Source organism: Hippocampus bargibanti, linkage group LG06 (assembly GCF_051943395.1).
Source record: "Hippocampus bargibanti isolate YZ-2025 linkage group LG06, ASM5194339v1, whole genome shotgun sequence".
In the NCBI taxonomy this organism is placed as follows: domain Eukaryota; kingdom Metazoa; phylum Chordata; class Actinopteri; order Syngnathiformes; family Syngnathidae; genus Hippocampus; species Hippocampus bargibanti.
Genome location: NC_142739.1, coordinates 20142450 through 20165260, shown reverse-complemented (window position 1 = coordinate 20165260; position 22811 = coordinate 20142450). Strand labels below are relative to the sequence as shown.

The 22811-nt window shown below is 39.3% G+C and overlaps 1 protein-coding gene across 2 annotated transcripts in view; it reads left to right on the top strand.

Annotated features, from left to right (window-relative positions):
• The first annotated feature begins 1618 nt into the window (after positions 1-1618).
• agmo (alkylglycerol monooxygenase) overlaps positions 1619-22811 on the top strand; it is a 65520-nt gene continuing 44327 nt past the window's right edge. For both annotated transcript variants that reach the window (XM_088999248.1, XM_088999247.1), the window contains exons 1-3: positions 1619-2117; positions 13355-13485; positions 15852-16003. In XM_088999248.1, the coding sequence (XP_088855374.1) occupies positions 1998-2117; positions 13355-13485; positions 15852-16003 (403 nt within the window). In that variant the 5' untranslated portion in view covers positions 1619-1997. The remainder of the gene's footprint in view (positions 2118-13354; positions 13486-15851; positions 16004-22811) is intronic.

Genomic DNA, 22811 nt, shown 5'->3' with positions numbered 1-22811 from the left:
AAATGGAAGAACAATACTGCTTTCTTGCCATAGCAGAACTGAAACCACCAGCAGCAATTTTGCATCGGACCCCTTCGGACCCAATACCGAACTTGAATATTCCTCCATCTACTTTTTATGTGAGACCTGAACTTACGAACTTAATTGGTTCCCAGACAGAGTGTGTAAGGCGAAAAGTGTGTATCTCAAAAAAAAAAAAAAAAAAAAAAATCCCATAGGAAACCATTAAAATGGGAATAATCCATTCCCGGGTTTCCATAAAATATACTTTTCAACTAAATAAGCCTTAAAACTACGCACAACATACCTTATTCTATGTATAATAAATGTACTATTGTATTGTAATGAAAGAAATACACTGCATTGTATCATAAAGTCACTTTATTTACATTTGTGATGGTCATTTATGGCTTGATGGAATGGCGTTGGAGGTCGAAGGTCAGGGAATTGCTGTTTGGAAAAGAGAGGTGCATTACATGAGGACTGTAATTAAAGAAATAAAAAGATTTATTTATCTTTTTGATGGTCGTTGATGGCTTAGAAGGAGAGTCACCTTCCATAAGGACTGTTGGTAACTTAACCTCTGGTGCTGTTCGGTCGTGTGCTTCCGCCGAAGATCACTCCGCCAGCCGTGGTGGGTGTGTATTATGAAAATAATGCTTATTATAAGGTTTAATTTTCATAAATTTGACGTTTGTAAGACGAAAAGTTTGTAAGATAAGGTGTTTGTAAGTTGAGGTCTCACTGTATTCTGTCTCTGCAGAATATGTACTAATAAGTCTGGCACATTGGCATTTCATCCATAAGAATATGATTAATGGTCAATTTCTGGTTCCATATTCTAAAATAGGGGTGCTCAATACATCGACCACTCGATCTCCAAGGTAATATTGGTCGATCGCATCAAGTAAGGTACTGAACCCAACAAGTAAATATGCACATGCACATTTACGTTTTTTTTTCAAATTCAAGATAAAAAAACGTCCAGTATTTATTAAAAACATGAACAAGTTAATAATATATCAAAAGATAAGTATACTTTTTATTATACGCTATACTCTCCTCACATTCACATATTGACTACAAATCGAACTACATTTCCCACAGCACTGATTGGCCAAGCAATGTCATGTGATCATTTTCAGCACGCGATGGCCAACTGGGCGTGTCAACTAATTAACGTGCTTTGTCAAACCCCTGAGACCGACTCATCGAACCCCGAGGGTTCAATCGAACCCAGGTTAAGAAGCAGTGCTCTAAATTGTCCCGAGGTATAAGTGTATCTAAAACATGAAAGACCTTGACTACCATTTCAAGGTGAACCCCGCCTTCCTGCTCCAAGACAGCTGCGATTGGCTCCAGAGTGCCCGTGATCCATTTGACAAGCAGATAAGAAATGAGACACCTATACATTGGCAACGAATGCGGATTTCTGTGAGTACTACCTTGTCAGTCTTACAACTGTCAGTGATACAACTGCAGTAATTAAAGTTTTTTCCCTCTCTCGAACCAATGCTATTTTTAGAAAACCATTTAAAATCTCGCGTCCCCCGGAAGTACCTTCGTGTACCCCCAGGAGTACCCGGATCACCATTAAACCGTAAGCCCCCAACCGTTTTACCGTGGAGAAAAAATACGTAAAAAATACAGCTGTAAAAAAACGAACAATATTATTAGGAAACAAACACGCCAGATCAAATTGCAAAAAGACACTTTTTTTATGTAACTCTCTTCCCTGCGGCATTCTATTCCTGCCTCCTTGCATAATAATAGGGTTGATCCAACTATCATGAATATGGCGATCACCATATTTATGAGGGAGCGTGCAGTTGCACAGTTGACCTTCTCTGCCTCCCAAGAAGCAAACACACACAAAAAAAACAAGCGAAGAGGATAAAGAAAAGTACACTGAAGTGTAGAGGTGGAGTGAAGTCTTCTTCCTTGCTCCATTCTTCTCGTCCCTCTTGTCGGTGTTACCTTGGCAGGTGGACTTCATCATGGCGGACGGTGGACTTCTCAGCCCCGTACCAGCGAGGCTCCGAGCTATGCTTTATTTGCTCACGCCGAACGAGTCGTCCTTTGAGATGTTTCACGACGTCCCTGCATACGTTCATCAGGTGGGTTCGAGAAACGCAACATTGAAATCACTCGACAGAAATTTAGTGAGCTGTGTTTTAATGCAGTAAAACGTAGTAAAGTAAATAAACACCATGTCAGGGTTGTCAGGAAAAAAAAACATTAACTTAACACACTCGTTAAAATGAATGCAATAAATTATAACCTGTCACAAAGACACTATTGGCATTGCTAATGAATATATAGGTGAGCTTACAAATCATTTAAATTTATTTTAAAATATATTGAATGCGCCTTATATTCTACCATAAAATTTATGAATTTATTTATTATATATGTCCAAAGTTCGCCATACTATGATAGCTACTTTAGCAAGCAAAGAATGGCGTTTATTTATCAAATTTTCATGCCTTTATTGCATATGGAATGTATATTGACAGAATTTAAGTATTTCCATCATATGGTTTTCTTTCTTTGTGCGTGTTTGATGTCCAACACAAGGGTTTTGTGTAATAGTATGCATTTCTTGTGGTTGTTTTTATGTTTTTAAAACAAATCCATCATTCAAAATTATCATCACGTCATAATGAAACCAAAATGGCAGACGACTTGTACGCGTCACAGTGGCGGTTTAAACTACAACAAAATAGACAATTATGCCGGTATCAAACTCGACCTCCTCTATAATGTATGAGACCCACACAATCAAATCGTCAACGTCTAAGATTCCTGCTAAAACCTCGACCAGAATTTCATCTGTAAAAATAAGAACACACGGAGACTTTGAAAGCTTTTTTGTTGCAATGTTCTTAAGAAAACCACACAATTTCAAAGAATTTATCGATCATTTTCTTGTGTATTTATAATTATATGGGGATATTCAAATTGTGTTTATTGTGACATTTTAAAAAATAATTTCAGTTCACTTCCATCCAAAATACAATGTACCAGCTTCGTTGTATTAAAAGGGGAGACAACGTGGGCGAGCTGCAGCATCAAGTGAGCTCATAAAGGCAATGTTGGCAAAGTGGAAAATATGTGCAGGCTTTTACTGAACAGTTCCATCCAGAAAAGACTGTGGCTATGACAGTCATAATCATGATGAACGATAATGTGATGCCTCAGCTTCGTAAGACCTTACAAGTCAGAAAGCAACAGGTGTCAATGAAGAGGTTTTATATCAGCAAAAATGATGAGTCTCCAAAGAAGCAAAGAAGAGAAGCCACACCAGAGGTTAAGTTACCAACAGTCCTTATGGAAGGTGACTCTCCTTCCATAAGCCATCAACGACAGTCAAAAAGGTAAATGAAACTTTACAGCACAGTTTATTTCTTTAATTACAGTCCTCATGTAATGTGCCTCTCTTTCCAAACAGCAATTCCCTCTGACCTTCGACCTCCAACACCATTCCATCAAGCCATCAATGACCATCACAAATGTAAATAAAGTGACTTGTCCTATTTGTTATTTTTGTATTTCCCAAGATGGCGGCGCGTGAACACGCAGCGGCTCCCCTCTCCCGGCAAATTGGCGTTTTCATGTTTATTGTGTTTGTTAAAATCATTATAAGTGCCTTGCATGCTGGGTCCGAGAGGACAGTAATTTCATCTGTGCTGTATGTCATGCATATTAGTATATTTGACAATAAAGCTGACTTTGATTTTATTATACAGTGCAGTGTATTTCTTTCATTACAATACAATAGCACATTTATTATACATAGAATAAGGTATATTGTGTGTAGTTTTAAGGCTTATTTAGTTGAAAAGTATTTTATGGAAACCCAGGAACGGATTATTCCCATTTTAATGGTTTCCTATGGGGAAAAAAATGTATTTGCTATTCGCTGACACAAATTCCCAGCAGACAAAATAGCCCATTTCCAACAGAGCTTGGGCACAATCTGCATTTTGTGGGTGCTAGATTGCTGTCATTGACGGCTCGAATTGATATGGGAGGACTCCTTTAATCGATTGCGAACATTTATGCTTTCTTCTTCAGAACTATTTGAATCATATTCATAACTGGATAAGTAACAAGAAAACATCTTCTCCGAATCTGAAGCCATTGTTTTGATTCTTAAGGAAGGCAAGACATCTTGGCGTACCGTCATGAACAAGGGAGCGGGACCTTCTGAAACTGGCCATTTCGGTTTCATTTTGAAGTTGTTTTTGGACACTAAGTCATTTTTATTGGTGTTTTTCATTTGACTAAAAATATCAGCCGTGTTTTGGGTATTTTAGATGGTACAAAACGTTTTTCTGATGTCAGGAAACAAAAAAAAATGGTGTCGGTTGTCCTTTAATAATTTTCTTTTTTTCCCCATTTTATACAACCAGCAGTTTTTAATTTCTTAAATTCACTTTACATAGCAGCCAAATATATTGTATTGTCCAGAAACAATTTCCAACAAGCAATTTCAAACAAATATGAACTTAGCATTTCTTGATTCTAAATCTTCAAGTATCGAAAAACAAACTGGCAGAAACAATCTCGTTGCAACTTCACAAACATCTTGACATAAAACATCATAGTATAGTTGATTCGTGGCTTTGCGTTTGTAATCTTAGAATGTCAAACTAGGAATAAAACAAATAATCTTTATGGTAGTAGAAGTTTTGAAAGTGCAAAATACCCTAAAATAAATACTTTGTGATGAAACGGTTGAAATTGGAAGATATCTTGATTCAGGTGACACGTTTGTCGTGTTTCCCACGGCTGGGTATGCCACATAGCAAATCTTACACCCTGTGGTCCCAAATCATTGGGAACAAAAAAAATCCACACGGGTGATTTGAGAGAATCCGAAAAAGATTTATTGGCCGAAATTTCATGTGAAGTCGGCCATCTTGGTTTGAATTAGGGCGCGGAAAATCCTACTGGAAGGGCGCAGAAAATCCTACTGGACCCTCCACACCCTGCCCACCACCTTTTCCAGCTACTCCCCTCAGGCAGGCGCTACCGATCCATGTGCACCAAATCCAGCAGACATTTAAACAGCTTCTTCCCCCACGCCATTAACTCTTTGAACTCTTTCAACAGTAGCCCAAATGGAACTGTATAGTGCCACTTAGCAATTTTTTGACGATGATACTAGTGCAGCGTGTTCTACCGGAAACAAATTCCTTGTGTGTTCTACATACTTGGCAATAAAGATGATTCTGATTCTGATCTGATACTGAATCTTTAATTTTTGGATGCATTTCCAGAGCTTATACTTTTACATTCCCTAAAATGAGCACGGAAATGGAAACAGGAACACTTGACTACAATTCTCAATTGCAGTTCTGAGTATTTGCCATAAATAAAGATGTCTTCCATGGCTAGTTTGTTTCCCCTAGCCACCCCCCCAATCCCCATTCGGCAAATCCAAAACTTCCTTTCACGCTTATTTGCATCAGATTCTTTTGAGTTCATCTTCCTGTTCGATCGTGTGCTCCGCATGATCTTCTTTAGGATGATCTGTCACACATGGAGAGATTCTCTCTGTGTGAAGTGTTTACACTCGGTCAAATGACTCATAATTCACAGGCTGAAGGGCCGAAACAGGGAAACTTTTGTCGAAAAGCAACAATGAGGTGGGAAGATAAAGTAAAACCTGAGGCAAACTGAACCACGAGTGTACCACAAGAGTGGTACTTTGAAACAAATAAACCGCAACTTTTATTTTTACATCATATGTTTTTTTTCCCCGCCCCGGTGTAAAATCTCATTGAATATTTAACACTCAATACTTTCTCTAATTTATCGAGAACTCTCGCTATAAAGTGATTCACCTTTTATGCTATTTGTTGTTTTTTTGAATGCAGTTGTGTTCATTTATTAATGTGTATGATTATGATTGTTATGATGACAATATGATTCTTCTTCTTCTTCTTCTTCTTCTTCTTCTTCTTCTTCTTCTTCTTATTATTATTATTATTATTATTATTATTATTATTATTATTATTATTATTAATCTCATTCACAGCCAGACACTTGAATTCCAGGACCCACAGAATACATACACACTATCTTCTTCTTTTCCTTTCGGCTTTTACATGTATAGTGTATACAGACTACATTACGATTCAATGCAGCGTAAGAAACTTTAGACTCTCTTCTTTCATAAGAAAAAAAGAGTTAATTCCTAAATTATATGGGTCTGGATTTATCTGTGCTTTAAATGGGGGCGTCTGTCCAAATTACAATGTAATACATACATGTTGCTTTATATAGTGCTTTAACAATGGCTGAAGCTGGAACAAAGAGCTAACATGGAAAAAAAGGGAAATTGCCAGCGCTGTATCGGCACCCAAGCGTGAAAAAACAAAACCCGAACAAATTCGGGAATGGCACTCGACGTCATAATTTTAATTCTCGAATAAATTCTTGAATGGCAGAGAATGAGTTAAAGTGAAAAGGCAAATATACGATACGTCCAGGTATCTCTGTACTCCACTGGGGAACCGAAAAGTAAACTTCCCACAGACTAACCTTGTGGAAAAGAAAAAAACATTGGCCATGGTCAGCGCTTTATCGGCACCCAAGCATGACAAAAAACCTGACAAATTCGGGAATGGCGCTCTACGTCATATTTTCAGTTCCGAATACATTTTTGAATGGCAATGCATGAGTCAATTTAATTCAATTTAATTTGTAATTTTTTTACAGTGCATTGTGTTACTTTGAAGATTTGAAAAACATTGTTGTTGAATCCCCTTTCAAAAATACTTATTTTGTAAAAATTAATCGTGGAGTTCCCGAGATAAAAGTATGGCCCTTGTTTACCCAAACTGTCCAAATTCGGCTTGTTGTTGCTTCCAAGCTCCGACTCCGATTGACCTAAAATCAGAGATGTTGTGTTGCAAAATCTGCTTTGTTAAACCTATGGGGCGATTTGGTACGAGACCACCCGGTTGCATGTCATATTTAAACCCGCAGATAAAAAAATATCCTGTGACTGTAAAGTGTCCTTGAGAGTTTTGAAAGGCGCTTATAAATGAAATTTATTATTATTATGATTATCATTAAATCAATCACCTTTAATGCTAATTTTAATGCTATCACATCATGAGAAATGCCACAGATAGGCTAATGTAGATCATCATTTTGTCTACTTCTGTATACTACTGGAAATCTAGAATGGGTTATCTTTTCCCTTGATTTCAATATCATAAGCTGATTTCAGAAGTCACTGCTTGATGGCTGCTGTAACAGAGCGAACAAAACTTAATTCTCATGGCTGTATTGTGTTCTTTCACTATGCCCCTGTGAAAGCTACTCTTTAAAATGCACCGAAAGCCTCCGTGACTCCGGGTGTCATTTGGCACCATGTAAAGGCAACTTTATAATTTTTCTTGTTTGTAAGTTATCCTCGCAAACTGCCATTAAGCTCATTTGTTGGGCATAGAAGAACATTGCTTGTTTGCCATGTCTTTAATTAGTTCACTCTTGAAGAGCGGGAAAAAAGAACAAGAAATCAACCCGTTTAATTGTGTACCTCCATAGATTTACAGTCGTCTTGTGGTAGTGAAAGGAGGGATAAAAGTGTCTTGTCAGCCGCCATGTTTTATGTCAAGTGTGACCTCGGCGAGACGTATGAATGAAGGAAAAGGCACCCACATCTGGTCGGCAAATGTTCCACGCAAGGAACCAAATTATCCCCAAGAAAAAGTGGTGCGCAAAGGCTTCCAAAAGTGCAGACACTGTCAAAGCAACTTGCCTATGAAAAACCATTTTAGATTTTTTTTCCATAGACTTAAAGGACAACCGACATCACTTTTTTTGTTTTCTAACTGACATCAGAAAAATATTGTATAGCATCTAAAATACCCAAAACACGCAGTATGATATTTTTAGTCAAATGCAAAACACCAGTAAAAACGACTTAAAGTGTCTAAAAACTACTTCAATTTGAAACCGGAAGTGGCCAGTTTCAGAAGGTCCCGTCCCTTTGTTCGTGGTGTCACGCCAAGACGTATTGCCTTGCTCGAGAATCAAAACAATGGCTTCAGATTCGCAGAATCTGCTTTCTTGTTACTCATCCACTTATGAATATGATTCAAATAATTCAGAAGTGGAAAGCATACATGTTTGCAATCGATTAAAGAACGACATTTTCCATATATAAAAGGCGCATCATACTATAAGGCGCACCCTTAATGAATGAAAAAGGTTTTACAAATATAATATAAAAATATATGAAAGTTTTCCAAATATAAGGCACATCACATTATAAGGAGTAACAGTAGAGGTTACAGCAAGTGCCATTTTGAGGTATTGGGGGGGAAATGTCGCACCCAAAAAAGGCAGAAGATGCCGATAAAGCTCCTTGTGGAAATGGGCTCAAAAATTTTGTCACATCACACAAGAATTCACCATCGCGTTATTTATGTGTTTTCCTTCTAATTTCGCCATCAACACGGATCAACACCAAGTTTTCAGACCAAACAAAGTCCCGCAAAATGCATTGACGTGATGAAAGTCCTGCTACAGTGTGTCCTTTCTCGGTCAGGGCCGTTCCTTCCGTGACGTGACGTCAGGACTCGTCACCAACTCAAAAAAAGAATTGCGGAATATTCAGCGCGAGTCTTAAAGCGTAAAATATAGCTATATGTGGTAGAATCTTTGTAAAATACGCTCAGTAGAAGTCATTTGAAGCGATTTTACAAATAATGGACACAACTTGTCCGGAGGCGTCGGTTGTCCTTTTAAGACCTGACATGGGCACTCTTCTGTACGTGAGATGTAACTGACAGGCTCCTACTCTTGGCTGACATTAATGTACAGTCGACCACACCTTGAGACTGGCATGTTTACATAGGCTGATTTATCTCTTGTGTAACATAATGTAGGCCTCTCTTAAAAGTATAATGTACTCTAATTATTCTGATGGTTCGCCGCTTTACATGTCTTCGTTTAGTGGTTTGCGTAGCTATGCCATCTTCCCCGAGTGTCACATACCCCACCCCCTCATCCTCTTTTAACTCATTCACTGTCATTCCAGAATTTATTCGAGAATTAAAAATATGACGTAGAGCGACATTCCCGAATTTGTTCGGGTTTTGTTTTTTTTTCCATGCTTGGGTGGCGATAAAGCGCTGGCCATGGCCTCTGGTAGTGTTTATGCTTTTCCACAAGTGGGCAGCATTTCCACTTTTTCCATGTGAGTGCTTTGTTCCAGCTGCAGCTGTTGATCAGGTGCCATATAAACCAATATGTATGTATTGCATTGTATTTTGGACAGCCGCCCTCATTTCCAGCTCATATAACTACAGACCCATATAATTTCGAAAATTAACCCTTTACTGCCTGAATTATTTTCTACTTAAAAAAAAAATCTGTTCAGTTTTCATGGTCACTGATGGATTTAATAACATACTAGTAGCTTCATTTTTTATTATTTTCCAATAATATAGAACATTTGATAATGTGCCTGATTTGCTACAATCGTCATGATACCTCAATTGAGTGGGTGCCTTTTTTGCAACATATGTCAAATGCAACTTCAAAGACTAGACTTTTATCCATATGACCGGTTTTTATTAAAATAAAAAATACATAAAATATGTACATAAAATACATCCATAATTTACCTAAAATATTTACATAAAATGTTTACATAAAAATACATAATTCCTTTACAGATAAAGAAAACTAGCTAATAACCATGGAATAATGCTATGCATTATTCCATGGTTATTAGCTATAAGTATTCTTGTGATGATTCAAATAAAGATTTCCATTTCATTTTTTGCAGTAAATATCAGTTTTCGCCGAGCATGTGCCATGCTTGAACCTGTTGCGGTTCTTTGCAACATATGGAACATGAGCTATGTTGTCAAACCGAATACTGTATCATTGGAGGGAAAAAAAACCTCAATGTCTTTTAGCTGCGGTTCAGCTGACCAATTGATTGAGCCTCACTGTGCCACAACACCAGATTTTTCTTGTTGCCAAATGTTGGAGTCAGGGGATAGATGTAAACCAATGATCAAAATACAATCGATGATTCTTTCCTGGTTGGATGTTTTGGGGCAAATGGAGCACAACATTTGAGCTTGCTTTCAGATCGGGAACCTTGGAGTCACTGACTGGATCTATCTTTCCTCTATATGGAATGCATACATGTAGCCATCATAACCTGCCAGCACAAACAACTTGAACCTCCATTTCTTTGGTTTATTTGGTAGACACTGCTTGAGTGTAAATCTACCTTCAAGTACAATTTGTTCATCAATTGACAAACGTGATTTGGGAAATTCTTGAAACTTCTGTCTCAGGTGATTTATCATTGGCCTTACTTTGTGCAAGGGATCATAATTTGGGCTTCCCTGAGTTCTTTGTTTTATGTTGCCTGCTATATGCAAGTTCCTTTTTGTAATTTCGAAACGATCCCTTGACATACATTCTGCAGCATAATCAGTTAGTGGTGATAGCTTTCAAGTCCAATGCATCCAAGTGTTTGGGATTTTTGAGATTGAGAAACAATATATCAATCCCAGCCACTTCTCAAGGTCTTCTTTGGCGAGACACAGGGGCTTATTGATGTCATTTTGCATTGCATAGAAGTTCGACTGTTCAACAATAATATCCATAATTTTTTTTCAGCGAAAATCCTTCGAAAGTATTTGAATGGTGATCGAAGTTCATTAATGCAACAATCACGACTGTGTCCGATGCCAAAATGTCTTCATCAACATGGTCATCTATTTCATTGTCATCAGGATCTGGAAAGATATACCGTACATGGGTATTTTAGAAGAAAACATATGGACCTCCATTTCAATAATCATATTGAGAATGCAAAGCTATGAGGTACAGCTATTAGTGGAAAATGCACCATTCACTTGCAATTGGTCGCATCGGGTAACAAGTCAGCATCAACAAAATCATCATGAAAATAGCGGTAGCACGGCGAATGTTCCAAATTACAAATTACACTACTTATTTTTATTATTTGGTAAATAAACAAGTTAGCGTTAGTTTATGCATTTCAGTATCAAGGTAAACCTCTTCTGAATAGCTCATAAAATAGTTACGACATATACTTACGTGATATTTCATCCATGACGAAAACTAGAAGGTGATTTGAAGATGGAGGAGAGCACGTTGTGTTGCGCATGGAGATGATGTCACTGACACTCTTAAAGGTAAAGCTGCACAAAACCTGTTTTAAAGGGACATTTAACTTGTGCCGCATCAGTTCCAATCGGCACTTGAACTGCTACCTTTCATTTTCTCGATCTATAAGCATTTATCTATAGTGTACTGAATTTGCCACAATCGTCCATAAAAGGTCAACTCATTTTTGTCTGATGAAAGACGAGAGTCTATGACTTCTAAAGCTGTATTGAATGTTTATGTAGTCCTAAAACTCAATATTTTGTGGGTCCTGGAATTCTAGTGACAATGACAAAAACCCTGGCACTGCAGTGGACACATTTTTATCTGGCAGTGAATGAGGTAATGACATTGATATTTGCTAAAAGTGGAGCTCATTTGCTGGCAACGATTTGTAAGCTATGGAAGTAGCTTCACTCCCTGGAAGGACAGCGGTGAACTGTGCTAGCTAGCTAGCTCATGGTAATAGCTAGCTAGCTAAGCATTTCAACCTAGTGCCAAATGTTCCCCCCAATATTTCTAGAGCAGCAGGGAAGACAAGTGGCTGTTCGCCGTAGACCCACTAGCTTTTCTATCCGGCTTGAACATAAGCTAAATATAAATAGTGTTTAGATGCAATTCAACCCTTTTTCACAATAATAATAATACGACGACATCTTCCATAAACGTCATTGTGCGAGCCAATTATATACCATGGACTTAAGGCTTAGAAAATTAGAAAGTAGAAAATTGTGTTTTATGGGGACCTGGGAACGGATTATTCTCATTTTAATGGTTTCCTATGGGAAATTAATTTTGGGGATACACACTTTTTGCCTTACGGACGCTAGCTAAACTACATGCTATTTTGGACAGCCCCTCCCACCCCCCCTGCCCACCCTGACAGCACTGGGTAGCTCCTTCAGCCAGGCACTGTTACACCCACGCTGCAAGAAGGAGAGGAACCGCCGTTCGTTCCTACCAACGGCTGTCAGGCTTCGCAATTCTCAATGATGTCATGTGAATAAATAAATAAATACATAAATAAATAAATAAATAAAACATGGACACTTGTACTGTAAGTATGGGTTGATGCAATACAGCTACATATATCAATATGACTTTCTTGATACTTGCACTATGTACAGTTATTGATGAAATGGTTTTGCTCTGTTACAGTATACAGTTGACATTTTTATTTTACTATGCTTAGAATATATTTTTTACTATCCTTTCACCCCCCACCCCATCCCCCTCTCAAATTGCTGCTGTGGACTGCAAATGTCCCCATTGTGGGACGAATAAAGGTGTTCTGATTCTGATACACACTCTGTCTGGGAACCAATTAAGTTAGTAAGCCAAGGTATCACTGTATATAAAAATGGGGGGGGGGGGATGCAAAACAATTCCAGTACATTGTTTTGGTGTAAGGCATTGTGCGCCATAATCATGTTTCGCTTCCTCAAAATCGAAGTAACATTGTGAAATTTGCCTCCTAATCTCTAGCTTCCACTCAAAACATATGCTGATGTCCAATCCCCAGAAAAGCCTCTTGAAATACATACCGTATTTTTCGGTGCATAAGGCGCACCCAAAAGCCTTCATTTTCTTTAAGCGATGACCCTGCGCCTTATACACAGGTGCGCCTTATATGTGATGTCATATTGAGCCTCAGCAGGTCTCGTAACTGTCAGGAGCCACCTACTCTATTTCCCCCAGTCGAAGTACTAAGTAGTGCATAACCTCAGCCTCTACTGTAGCGCCTTATTATTTGGTGTGCCTTATACAACTATTTGGAAAACTTTTAGATAGTTATATTTTATATTTGAAAAAAAAAATCATTTATTGAAGGTGCGCCTTATATATGGAAAATACGGTACTAGGCGAACATATACGTTGGTATATCTACTATATTTATTATATATAGTTATTTTAATTGTTCTTCTTTTATGATTGTTTTTTTTTTGGGAGGGGGGGGGGTTGTCCATGTTCATCTAGTGTGTTCCTTGGCAGCTTCTTCCAGCCTGGTGCTGCTGGGAAACAAACATCACGGATGACCGCACTTGAAAGTTGTCTTTTTTTCTCTCAGTTGCTCCAAAGTAAATAGTACTGCAAAAAGCAACTCTGGCAGCCTTGTTTTTACTTTCTAAAATGGTGCTGAGTCGTGATTGTGTGTGTTTGTGTGTGTATCCAGGCCAACCCCTACTTCTTGGGTCTTGTGATTCTGGAGATGCTGCTGGGCTCGCTTATCTCGGGAGCGAAACTCTACAACGTTGCTGATGCGATCATCTCCGTATCTTTAGGGATGATGTCACGACTCCCGCTGTAAGAGCTCACCTTTACATTTAACAAACGTGAATTAATGAAACCTCTAAAGATGGAGGACACTGATTTGCTGTGGCGACCCCTTGAAGGGAAAAGAAAAGGAAAAGAAGAAGAATTAGTGAAATAGCACATGCATAAATAAGTGTGAGAAATATAAATAATGATATTGTTTTAAATCTATTTCTTAAACATAGCTTTGTTGATTTCAGAAAGTGAAAAAATTAAATTCACCATGAATACAATAGCAAAATATTATTTTCTCGAAAACTGAAATTTAATTTAAAGGACAACCGACGTCACTTTTTTGTTTTTTAACTGACATCAGAAAAACGCAAAAAAACATCGAAAATACCAAAATACGCAGTATGATATTTTTAGTCAAATACAAACACCAATAAAAATGACTTAAAGTGTCAGTGTAAAGTATTCAGAAAGTCCCTCCCCCAGTTTGTGAATCACGCCAAGACGTCTTGCATTGCTAGCGAATCAAAACAATGGCTTCAGATTCGGAGAATATGCTTTCTTGTTACACATCCAGTTATGAATATGATTCAAATAGGTCTGAAGAGGAAAGCATACATGTTTGCAATCAATTAAAGAATTTATTCCATGCCATTTTGAGGCAACATTGGGGCAACAATGGATCAACAGAAAAGAGGCACAAAATGGTGACCTCCAGTGGCCACCTCCGCTTCCACAGGCTGATAAATTCCTTATATGGAGCTTGGACTCCCTCTTCTGGCGGCTTTTGGGTGCAACACGGTTCTCAGACCAAACATGTGCAGCAAAATACATTGACGTGATGGAAGGACGCTACAATGCGTCTTTTTTACGGTCAGGGGGCGGTCCTTTCATGTCGTCACATACAGACTCGTCACCAACTCAAAAACAAGACTGCCTGAATATTCAGAGCGAGTCTTAAAACGTAAAATATAGCTATATGCGGTGGAATCCTATTAAAATACGCTCAGTAGAAGTCATTTGAAGCCATTTTACAAATTATGGACACAACTTCCCAAGATGGTGGCGCGTGAACACGCAGCGGCTCCCCTCTCCCGGCAAATTGGCGTTTTCATGTTTATTGTGTTCGTTAAAGTCATTATAAGTGCCTTGCATGCTGGGTCCGAGAGGACAGTAGTTTCATCTGTGCTGTATGTCATGCATATTAGCATAGTTGACAATAAAGCTGACTTTGACTTTTTTTTTTTTTACTTGTGCTTGTCCGGAGACGTCGGTTGTCCTTTAAGTATTTATTAATAACATGGTTCTATTCATGCCATGGAATTTGTGTTGATTTAATTGAGTTTTCTTTGTGGTTTTTGCAATTTATTTGACGAAACCTTCATATCCTCATATTTATCTTTATAGTACTTCTAATACTTGATTATTGAATAACTATTTCACGAAATATACCGTATTTTCAAGTGTATAAGGTGCACTGGAATATAAGGCACACCCCCAATGAATGGTGTATTTTCAAACTGTTTCCATTTATAAGGCGCACCGGACTATGAGGTGCACCTTCAATGAATGAAAAATGTTTTCTAAATATAATACAGAAATATATAACATTTCACCAAATATAAGGTACACCACATTATGAGGCGCTGCAGTAGAGGCTGGGGTGACACACTACTTCTTCTACAGGGGGAAATTGAGTCGGTGGCTGCTGACAGTAGTTGCAAGGCCTGTTGTGGTTCAATATTACTCCACATATAAGGCGCACTGGCGTATTACGCGGAGGGTCATCATTTGAAGAAAATCAAGGCTTTTGGGTGCCCCTTGTACACTGGAAAATACGGTATATACAGTGATTGTATAAATATAATTCAAGCGTGAATGAAGTAAAATGACTACATAGATAATGATTAAAATAAATTCTTTCACATGAAAAAGTACATGGAAGTACGACAAAATGAATGTGCAATTTAATAGATGAATTCACGTTGAAACCGGTATGTTTTATTTTAATTATGCTGTTTAATTATTTTATTAATGATGGTCAGGGTTGTAAGATCGCAACAAGCACAAGTTCACGCTAGAAGCTAACATTAATGTGTTCATACGTCGGTGTAAGCTCTCAGTCGTACAGGAGTGGTCCATCGATGAAAAGGTTTCTTCAGCCGTCATCTGTACTTCTTTGAGGGTTTCGGATGTTTCGCTTCTTATCCAAGATGCTTCTTCAGCGAACTAATTACGAACAAACTTCAGCGAACTAATTAGTGTCTTCAACATGAAAAACCACAAGTCCCTCGTTTCTCAAAACCACTGGATCCCTTTGCTTCTGGAGTTTAATACGTTCTGTGACCAAATTTGAAGCTCACTTGATTCAGATTAGCGTTAAATTTTAACCAAACACCCTTTAGGCTGCTGGTGCGCAGTCTGGAGCTGTCGGCCTACGTGTACCTGTGGGAGCACTTCCGCCTTGTGGAGCTGCCTTGGGACTCGGCCTGGACATGGTGGTTCAGCTTTCTGGCCGTCGACTTTTGCTACTATTGGTTCCACCGCTTCGCTCACGGTACTTGCATGCTCACATTCATAAGACACAGGTGAGACACGTTACCTGTTACGATGTATACCTCGGTTTTAAGAGTTTAAAGGAAATTAGCATGTCCACTTAGTCAAATATTTATCTGGTCGTTGTCCTGTAAATATATATAAAAAATGAAAAGAGACACAAAATGGCGACCTCCAGTGGCCACGTCCGTTTCCACAGGCTGATAAATTCCTTATATGATGTTAAGCAGATTCCTTACTTACAGACAGTGTATTGTAGGTGTTCAAATACCTGACATGTTTCGGCGACTACTTCCGCCTTCGTCAGAGTGTCACGGATGTTGCTGTGACGCGCCATTTTCAGCTGGTGTTGCTATGAGGGCTTTCGGAAATCCGAAAGCGAGGACCAAGGACCATCAACAGGGATGAGGGAGCTTACATGCTCTCTACTACCTGGAGCAGCATCCTGGAGGGACGAGCGGACAGCGGGGGGCGTGGCTTGCCTGTCAGTTCTGACAGGTAGGTCACGCCCTCATAGCAACACCAGCTGAAAATGGCACGTCACAGCAACATCCGTGACACTCTGACGAAGGCGGAAGTAGTCGCCGAAACATGTCAGGTATTTGAACACCTACAATACACTGTCTGTAAGTAAGGAATCTGCTTAACATTAACAAGTAGACAGGATGAATTTAGTACAAACAATTCCTTATATGGCGCTTGGACGCCCTCTTCTGGCCTTGTGGCGGCTTTTGGGCGCAACACGAGGTCCCCAGACCAAACATGTACAGCAAAATACATTGACGTGATGGAAGGACCGCTACAATGCGTCTTTTTTACGGTCAAGGGCAGTCCTTTAGTGACGTCACGTACGGACTCGTCACCAACTCAAAAACAAGACTTCCCGAATAAGTCTTAAAACGTAAAATATAGCTACATGCGGTGGAATCTTTGTAAAACACGCTCAGTAGAAGTCATTTGAAGCCATTTTACAAATTATGGACACAACTTAAATTTACCCTGTCATTAGGAAAAAAAAACACTTCAGATTTTTATATCATCCTTTCCACATGCTTCATTTTTTCACTGTGTACCCTTCAAAACAAGTATTCCTCCATTAGTAAATAATAATGCACAAAACTATGGCAAAGTCTGGATGCGGAGTCATCTCTCCAGGGTGCTTTGAAACATGACAAAATTCAGTTTGTGTGGAAGCATGAGGTCCATAAATCTTCCCGTTTGGCGTTATGGAGAGCGTCCAATAGAAAACTGCCTAATGATGAACGTGGTATATCGTGATGTGAGGCTCTTATTAGCTCCATGTAAAAAAAACACTTTAAGCTTTACGTATTTTATGGCCTTTTTTTCCCTCTGCCGTTGCCACATGAAAGTGTGACGGTAACATAATTAAGTGGAAACACTGTGGAGAGGAAGTCAGACGTACACACTGATGTCTTCATTACCAAAGAGACGTTTCTGCTCGACTTCGCGTTCGCCACGCCACACGTGCAAATTTCGGATTCACCCCCCGACGGAAAACTCCAGAGTCCAAACCGAAGCAGACTTTTTACCACTGCGAGCAATTCCGTGACATTACTCCCCACTTCCATTTAGTCTGTTTACAGAACCAAATTTACCGCTGGGATCACTTCACTTTAATGCAAAAAAAGTTGGAATATTATGTTGGGACCACGTGAGGTTGATACAGAATGTTATAATACTACTCCTGCAAAAAAAGTAATAATTTTACGAACTGAATATTGTAACACTCGTGCAGATGTGGCTCATAGAGGGTGCCAATATATAAATACAGTAAAGTCTCGTTATATCGATTTTCAAGGGAGTCCGAAAAAATATCGATATAACCGGGACTATCGATATATCCGACCCTGTTTGCATGTAATTTTCTCCGTGCGTGCATAGAAATAATATCGATATAACCGGGACTATCGATATATCCGATATCGATATAACGAGACTTTACTGTAAATGAAATAATTAGTAATATCTACGGCGACGCCTGATACCACTCAAAATTTGGAGGTGTTGAAAGTTAAAAAAATACAATAAAACATTACTTACAGTACTTATCGCATCTCAGAGCACAGCCATTATATGGACAAATACTGTATTTTCCGGTGTATAAGGCACATCAGAGTGTAATGTCTACCCCCAATGAATGGTGTATTTTGCACCTTCAATGAATGAAAAAAAGTTTTCTAAATATAATATATAAATATACATAAAAGTTTTCCATATATAAGGCACACCACATTATAAGGCGCTACAGTAGAGGCTGGGGTCTATCTAGCTATGAAAGTATATATTTTGAGGGAAGAAAAGTCATGATTGGAGAATAAATTCATTCTTTACAAATAAAAACAAGTAAGAGTTGAGAAATGATAAGAAAAGGTTACACTATTGGTTGCGTGGTTTTTCTCTGGGTATTCCGGTTTCATAAAAGATTTTGTATTCAACAACTGGAAATTTTTGTAGTGGGAGCAGAAAAGTGGGAATGGCTTTAATGCATGGAAGTTTTTTTTTTCCACACTAAAGGATAATTTTGGCCATGGAGGTTTTGTTGTAGAGGAATTTTCACTAAACTGGAGTTCTAAAAAGTTTCATTTTCAAACATATTTTTCAGCAGTAAAGTACTTGAAAGTGTTTCGCAGAATTGCTTTTTGTGACCATCTTGCTCCCATTGTGAAGATAGTGTGAATCTCCAGACGTGTTCTTGTGGTGTTTGTCTGTCATTTAGAGGAACTGGTGGCAGTTCCCCGCCTCAAACTATCTAACCTGCGGGTAAACCGTGACCTTTAGTTAAGCTGCGACCGCATCCATCAAATAACCTGAGGAGTGCACCAGAATAGCAAAGGGAACATGGAAGCAGATGGTTTTGGGTACGCAAGGCGGCTCGGGTCGGACGCGGCCGTGTTGTTGACAGGCGCGTTTATGCTGTTTACTCTACGCGTCTATCTGCAGCGCCACTAATGGCAGCTCTGCGTCTAAAAGCGGCCCAGCCGGCCGGGCGGAGGCCATTAATCAGACCCTCAGCTGTCCCGCCTTTGATTATACATGAGATAATAGATTTGTCTCGCCAGGCTACGCTGTTTTTAGTGGCCCAAAAAGGCAGAGTGGTCTGGCTAAATGGTCACGCTTACGTCTCTAATGGCTTGTCGTCTTAACCAGTGCAGAAATTCTCTGCCTTTTGTAGACTTTTTTTTCATCCTGGTCCAAAGAAATACCGGTGTGCCACAAGAATTCATTTTTCTTTGCACATTGCCGGATAAGTATGGGAAAATACCGTATTTTATGGTGTATAAGGCGCACCCAAAATCCTTGATTTACTTCGCCTTATATGTGAAGTCATATTGAGCCACAACAGGTCTTGCAACTACTGTCAGCAGACTCCGACTCCATTTCCCCCTGTGTAAGAAGTGGTGCGTAACCTCAGCCTCTAGTATAGCGCCTTATAATGTGATGTGCCTTATATTTGGAAAACTTTTATATGTTTATATTTGGAAATTTCTTCGGTTATTAAAGGTGTGCCTCATATATGGAAAAAGTTTTAAAATACACCATTCATTGGGGGTGCGTCTTATGCTCAGTGCGCCTTATAGGCCCGAAAATGGGATAGATTAAGACAAATATGTGGTGACTTGGATAAAATAAGACACACCACTGTGTGGAAAAATGTACCGTATTTTCCGGTGTATAAGGTGAACTGGAATATAAGCACCACCAATGAATGGTATTTTCGAACTTTTTCCATATACAGTGATACCTTCGCTTACGAACTTAATTGGTTCCCAGACAGAGTGTGTAAGGCGAAAAGTGTGTATCCCAAAAATTAATTTCCCATAGAAAACCATTAAAATGAGATTAATCCGTTCCCAGGTCCCCATAAAACATACTTTTCTACTTTCTAGTTTACTAAGCCTTAAAACTACACAAAATAAACCTTATTTCCTGCATGATAAATGTGCTATGGTATTATAATTAAAGAAATAAACTGTACTATATAATAAAGTCATTTTATTTATCTTTGTGATGGTCGTTAATGGATTGATGGAATGGCGTGGCCGGTTTCAGCAGCATTAAACACTTGATGAGGAATGTAACTTTCTTCTTTCACCATCTTGAGGAATGATCCCTTGTAGGTGCTTTCTCTGTCATAATTTTATCGAGTTCCTCATCAATTGTGTTCTGTTTAACTGGGTTGATAGCTTTTTTCATCAAGTGTACAGATGGCTTGTGCGATGTTTGTGGAGCCTGATTGATGGGATATTTTAACCTTGCACTCTGCCTTTGAACTATCAAAGTTGAAACCACCTCCCCTCACTGCTGCGTTCTTGACCAATCACGTGGCTTTAACCGAAGACTGGGCCCGGGGAATAGAGGACAAAAACAGTCGGCTGCCATTTTGTTGTTAGAAGAATGGGCTCGTTCGCAAAAGACACACCACTCATTGAATCAGAATCAGAATCAGAATCATCTTTATTGCCAAGTATGTAGAACACACAAGAAATGTGTTTCCGGTAGAACACGCTGCACTAGTATCGTCGTCAAAAAAAACTGCTAAGTGGCACTATACACTTCCATTTTGGCTACTGTTGAAAGAGTTGAAAGAGTTCAAAGAGTTAATGGCTTGGGGGAAGAAGCTGTTTAAATGTCTGCTGGATTTGGTGCGCATGGATCGGTAGCGCCTGCCTGAGGGGAGTAGCTGGAAAAGGTGGTGGGCAGGGTGCGGAGGGTCCAGTAGTATTTTCCGCGCCCTAGTTTGGATTCTTGCAGTGTGCAAGTCCTCGAGAGTGGGTAAGGCGGTGCCAATGATTTTTTCCGCCGTCCTAACTGTCCGTTGAAGTCGGATTTTGTCCATTTTTGTGGCGGCCCCGAACCAAACGTTGATGGAAGAACAGGCAGCTCCGTGTACGAAAAAAGTTCGTATGTCAAGGTAAGATTTTCATAAATTTAACGTTCGTAAACCGAAAAGTTCATCAGCCAAGGGGATCATAACCATGATATAACTGTATAAGGTGCACCGGACTATAAGGCGCACCTTCACGAAATGAATTGCTTAAAAAAGATTTGCATATACTGCGTAAGGCACACCACATTCTATATATCCCAGCATGGACCGTGCACCAGTTCTTCTGCAGGGGGAAATGCGAGACCTGTTGTGACTCAATATTACTTCACCGCCGCCATGTCTGGACATTAGGGATATATAAATAGGGCCGATACGACCAGTCCGACTTTAGTTCGCTGACGAAGCCTCTTGGATAGGAGGCGAAACGTCCGACACCTTCAAAAAGTACAGAGGATGGCTGAAGAAACCTTCTCATCGATGGACCACTCCTGTACGACTGAGAGCTTACACAGACGTATTACTTCACATATATGGCACGCCACATGTAAGGTGCAGGGTCATCGATTAAAGAAAATCAAGGCTATTGGGTGCGCCTTATACACCATTATTTACAGTAATCGTTTTGAAACATACAACGAAAAGGTACATTTCATGAAATTGCATTTTGAGACAAAAGTTTAATAAGCAAATTTGTATGCATGGCACTTTACCAGCTGACTGGAGGCAATGTGTGTCTTAAGAGCAGAAAATCAGTCATGCCAATATTGTTGGCATGTTTCAGTCGCGCTCAGGAGCTATTTATCCATGTAATTTTTTTAAAATTTCCCTTGTGCATCGCTTCCTTCCGTTTGGTCCGTCAGCTGTGCACGCAGCAGCAGACAAACACGTGTGCGAAGCGCTCCTCCCGTGTGGATGTTATTATTTCAAGAGAACTGCCAGGGAAGCTTCAACCTGGTCCCCCTGGGGGCCACTTCATAAATCTTGCCAGTGATGGTGAGTTCCTGGCCTCGGTGTACGTTCGACCAAAGAACACTGGCCTTTGCATCCCCATGCCTCCACACGCACACACATACACACACACCGAGACTCATGGGAGGAACAGATATCAACAACATCAGTGGTGCTTTGAACCGAGACGAGCTTGTTACGACCGATTAGAGCACCGCTATCAAACTCGTGGCCCAGTGGCTAGATCTGGCCCACCACATGATTATTTTTATGTGGTCTAGCACTATTAGTCAACGTAGACGGTGCGTACAATTACTTTAATGGGATAGTTTCTCACCAGTCATTTGTGGTAACTGCTGCCTTGCAGAATTGGAATAAACGTAATGACTAGAAATGATTCAGCATTAAAAAGAAACGTGTTAACTGCCCTCTGGATAATCTATCCAATTTACATTCCATCTCACTGTTTGTTTAATATAACTCACCACTCTGCGTAATATAACATTCAAATATCATAAATAGATGCACAGACCCATCTGCAAAAAAATATATAAAATGCACGTTTGATCCTATATCGTGATATACACCGTTGTGCACTGGAGAAGTTTCTAGAAATGAATCGAAATAAATTACAAAAAAAAATTAACTCATTCACTGCCATTCCCGAATTTATTCAGGAATTGAAAAGTGTGACGTGGAGCGCCATTCCCAAATTTGTACGGGTTTTGGTTTTTCTTGCGGGAGTGCTGATAAAGCTGGTAAGACCTCTGGCAATGTTTTATCCCTTCCACGAGGGGGCAACATTTCCATTTTGTCCATGTTAGCGCTTTGTTACAGCTTCAGCTGCTATATAAATCAATATGTATGTATTGTATTTTGTACAGCCCCATTTCAAGGTCTGATAACTCCAGACCCATATATCTTGGGAATTCTTTTTTCCGATAAAACAAGAGAGTCTCAGGTTTCTAACGCTCTATTGAATGTTTATGTATTCCTAAGACTCAATATTCTG